The sequence below is a fragment of the Oncorhynchus masou genome, chromosome 18 (assembly GCF_036934945.1).
Source record: "Oncorhynchus masou masou isolate Uvic2021 chromosome 18, UVic_Omas_1.1, whole genome shotgun sequence".
NCBI classification, from domain to species: domain Eukaryota; kingdom Metazoa; phylum Chordata; class Actinopteri; order Salmoniformes; family Salmonidae; genus Oncorhynchus; species Oncorhynchus masou.
In genome coordinates, this window is record NC_088229.1 from 21432540 (window position 1) to 21438539 (window position 6000).

The 6000-nt window shown below is 42.3% G+C and overlaps 1 protein-coding gene across 1 annotated transcript in view; it reads left to right on the forward strand.

Moving 5' to 3' along the window:
* Window positions 1–3911, forward strand: part of LOC135503647 (nucleolar protein 4-like) — a 37816-nt gene extending 33905 nt beyond the window's left edge. The window contains exons 7-11 of the mRNA XM_064921800.1: window positions 36–221; window positions 723–911; window positions 2595–2714; window positions 2962–3172; window positions 3627–3911. Coding sequence (XP_064777872.1) covers window positions 36–221; window positions 723–911; window positions 2595–2714; window positions 2962–3172; window positions 3627–3847 — 927 coding nt within the window. The 3' untranslated portion in view covers window positions 3848–3911. The remainder of the gene's footprint in view (window positions 1–35; window positions 222–722; window positions 912–2594; window positions 2715–2961; window positions 3173–3626) is intronic.
* Window positions 3912–6000: the final 2089 nt, after the last annotated feature.

Below are 6000 nucleotides of genomic sequence, written 5' to 3' on the forward strand. Positions count from 1 at the left end.
AGTAACCGTGTTTGTTTCTTTGTGGGTGTTTACAGTCTCCTCAGCCCCGCCCCGGAAGCTATGACTTGTTGAAGACAGAACTGAGCATGAGTGCTGAGGACCTGACCTCTGGGCGTGCTCAGATCATCGATGATGATGATGACGATCATGACGACCACGATGACAGTGACAAGATCACTGATGCTGAGGGAATGGACCCAGAGAGGCTGAAAGCATTTAATGTAAGAGTATCATCGCAGCTGTCACAACTAAATATATACTTCAAGAAATTGAAGAAATTGGCCTTTATGCAACACAATTTGTCTTCATGCAACCCAAATATCTACAAAGAAGTTAAGTTAGCACTTTTTCAAAAATAATATAAATGTCAGAGGGAAAATGTAAAATGGCACTCCTCAACCTTATTGTGCATTTTGAATGGTTTTTTTTGCATTCACTATATCTTCTCATCTCTCCCCCCTCTTTATTTAATGCCTCTCCTTTTCTTTGCACCCTCTTTCATGCTCTACCTCCATGTTTACTCCCCCACTTCTGCTGTTGCTCTTATTGTCTGTTTACACATACCCCTCCTGCTTCCCCCTACTCTACACCCCCTCCACCTCTCTCCCCTCTACACCCCCCATCATCTCGTCTCCCTTCGAAACCTATCTTCCCCCTTTCCTCCCTTATACACCCAATCCTCTTCGCTCTCCTCGCTTCCCCCTCTATCTCTACCCTCTCAGATGTTTGTTCGTCTGTTTGTGGATGAGAACCTGGACCGCATGGTGCCCATCTCCAAGCAGCCCAAGGAGAAGATCCAGGCCATCATCGAGTCATGCAGCCGACAGTTCCCTGAGTTCCAGGAGCGCTCCCGCAAGCGCATCCGCACCTACCTCAAGTCCTGCCGCCGTATGAAGAAGGTTGGTTTTGAGGTAGGCACTGTTCCCCTCAATATCCTCCCCATAGTCCCTAGCCCCCCTCCCCCTATTTATTAGATGGTAGTCTTATGATCTTACGAAGGGGGGTTGATTGTAGAGTGGACTTTATTAGTTGCCATATATGACAATGACTTCAAGTGAAATCCCAAGTTCAAGAACATTGGAAAACAGCAGCACACGAACATGCCCAGACCATCATTTCTAGCTCAGAAGCCCGAAAAGGACAGCACGTCATGGCTGTGATTTGTAACAGACTTCAAACATTGGCCTATTCTACAAACAGAGCTGATGCTCCAGCCTGGTGTGTTCTCATACAGACGATCAGAGACACGCTGGTCCATTCTTTCCAAATGCCTTACTGTTCAAACTGGGAACTATAAGTGTGGAAGATGTGCTCAATGCAGTGTCGATTTTAGCATGTACATATTGGTGGGGCAAACAAAATTTAAAAAATTGGGATGCATGCCTCCAAAGCCACTACACAACACTGAAACAATAGATTAATTGCACAATAACGTTGACAAACTCTGCCCACAAACTGTTAGGGCCTACATAAAGCTGTCCTAACAGTAGTCTCAACAGCAGTCCCAACACCTTACCACTGTTACATCTGGCTATCTTGTCTGGCAGCGAAACAGTTCATTCAGCCTAATTTACTGTCTTTTAAAAAAACAGCTGATATGCCTGACTTGCTTAAACAAATGTGGTTCCTAATGACAATTGAGATATACAAACTATGGCATAAGGGGACAAAAAGCGGATAAGAGGCAATCCGTAATTTCGATTAAGACATTAATGAGCGAGCTAAGACGGACGTAGTCAATACAACTATTTGTTCAACACTTGTCATGTACAGCTACAGAATTCAGAACATGGCCATTCTTTTCTTAGTGTTCTCCCTGTACACCAAGTCAGAACCGTAGGATAAATAAATGGGGGGCATATAAGCAGACAATGAAAGCTCTTACAATATTCAATGATGACATTTATCTAAAACAGGTTATAGGTTAGATAGTTTTTTCCCAAGTTCCCAGTTGTCTTGAACTCACTGAAGTCAGATTTCCCAGTTACGAGTCAACAGTTGTTTTGGGTGTGGCAGAAATCATGCTGGATTGACAGCATGGCCAATGTTGAATGTTTATCATTTTAGGCTTGGAAAAGAGACCCTTAAACTCAGAATTAGAACCACACACCCACTCCACTGAATAGCAGTTTGTATGCAGCTTTATTAACTTAATGATTTAGATTTTTTTTTACATTGTTTGCAAAGTGATATGTAACACGTATTAATGCAAAAATAACATGCAAAGCAGGCAAACCCAGTTTGTTTTAGTTTTTTGTAGCTAAAAATGTGGTGCACAAAACAGAATGACGTGTCGCCACTGGTTCAATGTAACAACACTGCAACCTGTAAATACCTCCCACATGCTCTTGATTCTCTGATTTAGAAACATTTTGGAGTGCCACAGTTTCCCAGTGTTCTTGAACTTGGAATTTAATTTGAAAGGGGTTGATTGTTTTTAGAGACTGGGATGGCCAGGATTTGTAGAAAGCTATCATTTTGTATCTGCCAATGTAAAATTTCAGAATCAAGTTTCATGAACATGCATAAATATTCACTCATTCACGCATGAATATTATACTGCACACCCTTAACACTATTGTCTGTGCTGTCAGACACGGCCCACACCCCCACACCTCACCTCTGCCATGGCAGAGAACATTCTCGCTGCTGCTTGTGAAAGTGAGACACGCAACGCTGCCAAGAGGATGCGACTAGATGTCTATCAAGGCCCTGTGAGTGTACATGTATTTATGTGTTCACAGAATGTTTGTATTGCATTTGTTAATTCATGTTATTTTGGAGTGTGTTTGTTTATACATGACAGTAAATGAAGTCCATGTTCTTCTGTCGGTAACATCATTACCAGTATGTACATACAGTATATTCAAATACTGTATATCTTGCTAAAAATGTACATGTTCTTATTAATATGTTATTTTTCCTATTACAGTGTAATAACTATTGTAGCTACTCCTGTAGGAGGAACCTGCTACTGCTGATAAGAACGGCTCCAGGGACCCGGCCTCAGTTGCCTCCTCAGGCTTCTCCCTGGCTGCCTCAGCCTACTCCCAGTCCCAGGACCCAGTATACACCAACGGCACCAACAGGGGCCTCAACTACAGCTTCCGCAGTTACGGAGCAATGAGCAACAACCTGCCGACCACCGGTGCCACCACCACACAGACCAATGGTAATTAGCTTCTACCCAAGTCCTAGACTGAGATTCAGTTAGAATGTGTTTTTGTACTGTATGTACCTGTATCTATATTAGTGTGATTATTGATTGCCTATATTGTATATAAATAATTGGTAACACTTTATTTGGATAGTCCATCTGTAGATGCTCAACAGGGTATCTACAGACTATCAGTAATTTTTTAACGAACTATCTACTAGCCCTAACCTTAACCCTTACCCTAACCCTAGCCCTAACTCTTAACCCTTACCCTAATGTTTTTCTAAACCTTACCCTAACCCTAACCTTAGGAAGCAGTTGCATAGCAACAGCTAGTTTGTTGACAGTATGACCATCTGTAGAGCATCTACAGATGGACTAATCTAATAAATTGTGACCCAGTAATCTTGTGCTTTCTTTACTGTATGGGGTTATCACACTTAAAGTACACTATCATTTCTCTCTCCAGGTCCCACTGATCTCAGTATGAAGTCTGTGGCTCCCACATCCTCTTCCGCCAGTTCTAACAGTCACAGTGGTCAGGGTGGAGGTGGGGGAGGTGCCTCGGCTCAGCTCAGCCCCCCTGAGGTCACAGCAGTGAGGCAGCTCATCGCCGGGTACCGAGAGTCTGCCGCCTTCCTGCTCCGATCTGCAGACGAGCTGGAGAACCTGATCCTGCAGCAGAACTGAACCATAAACAGGCCAGACCGGACGAACTATGCCGTGTCAAGACCCGTCTCCCCAGGCTGTCTGTCTGTACTATCACCCTCAGTCAAACACATTTAGACAGACAGACAGACACTTAATTAAGAGTTTAACTGAGTAAAGTGTCAAAGTAAAGACTAGGAGTAAAACTGCATCGCACAATTGGGCCATACAGATAGTAGATACTGTATATGGTCACAGGAATGCAAAGAATTTACACAAATATAAAATCCATACATTCAAACTAATCTTAGTGCCCAGTTAGCTTTTTACATTCCCATAACAAACCTACTCATCACCCACTTCATTCATACCCCAGAAACACTGCAAAGTCACCTCCTTCCATGGATTTTCTTTCTAAACTGAGGAGGTATTTGTCAAACATGAATTATTGCTTCATATTTGGCATTATGACACTGCTCTGTTAACCCCAACAGTAGTTTTTAAAGTTTGAAGGTTTAGGTATGCAAAGTGTGATCATAGAAAAGGGGGATGTTAAACCTGGAGGGTAAAGTACTGTAATGTGTCCAAACCTACAGGCTTTGGATTGTAGGCAAAAGGTTAATGCTTCTGGGAAAAGTGTATAACAGGGTGCAATATGGAAGATAATCAGTAAATGCAAGCCAATTTCCACATACGCAGTCTTTTTGTGGGACTTTGTGCAAAGGGAGGTCTTCTTAGCGTACCTCTACCTCCTCCTCATGCTTGTAGTCTCAGCATGATGAGCTAGCCTGTAAAACATTCCCCAGAGATAGCAGATATACCACAAACATCCCATAATATTTTGTAAGGCTCCGCTGGGAGCAGTAACGTAATTTGTCAATCAGGAATGCTGTGTAAAAAGAAAGTATGTCTCATGGCAGCACTGTAGCTTCATTGTTGTCTGTTCTGAAAGATGCTCTTCTTTATCTGGATCCTCATAACTGAGGCCTTTCATTGACTGGCACCAATCAGACAGATGTGAATAGGACAGAACCTGATATACAATGATAGTAGACTTGAGGTCAATGAACCTTTGTTCAGTAATTTGAGTTTATTTCAGAGACTAACAGTTTGGGTTGGTTTAAGTCAGTCAGATATGAACAGCATATGGTTGTGTCATAAACATTGTCTCGTGAACGTCACATGGTCGTCTCATGGAAATGTATGCTGAATGCATTGTGCTCCTTGTAACGGTTGTTGGTCTGCTATAGAGAAAGATTTCCCTCAAAATCCCACCATATTCTCTCCACCTCAACTCCTTTTTCCTACCAGTCTTTGCATTTCTCATTAGCAGAAATTATGACATAAAACACACGGTTTAAAAAATAAGCAAAAGACAATCTTGATCATGTGTGATGGCATCACAGTTTACTCAACAGTTCCTTGCTATGGTGTGTGTACTGTATGTGAGAGCAGCACAGAGTACTGTAACCGTAACATCCTCTCTATCAACATACTTTGACAGGCCAGTCATTTGAGCACTTTGTCCTAAGTGGTCGTTTTATTGTTGGTAAACGTTGGCATTATTTCGGTTTGTTGTGTAAGTGAAGTGGAGTTGCCCTTTCAAAGCTCTTTAGTAAAAAAAAATTGCTCTGTACACTTAAATTATTTTAAGTAGTCAACCTGGTCAGCACCTTAAACAGTGCACTAGGAAAGTATTCAGACACCTTGACTTTTCCACATTGTTACGTTATAGCCTCATCAATCTACACTCAATACCCCATAATGGCAAAGTAAAAAACATGTAATTTATTACATATTAAAAACTGAAATATTCATTTACATAAGTATTCAGACCCTTTACTCTACTTTGTACAAAGTACAAAGTACTTTGTTGAAGTACCTTTGGCAGCGATTACAGCCTCAAGTCTTCTTGGGTATGACGCTACAAGCTTGGCACACCTGTATTTGGGGAGTTCCTCCCATTCTTTTCTGCAGATCCTCTCAAGCTCTGTCAGGTTGGATGGGTAACGTCGCTGTACAGTTTTTTTCAGGTCTCTCCAGAGATGTTCAATGGGGTTCAAGTCCGGGCTCTGGCTAGGCCACTCAAGGACATTCAGAGACTTGTCTCAAAGCCACTCCTGTGTTGTCTTGGCTGTGTGCTGAAGGTCGTTGTTGTTGGAAGGTGAAACGTTGCCCCAGTCTGAGGTCCTGAG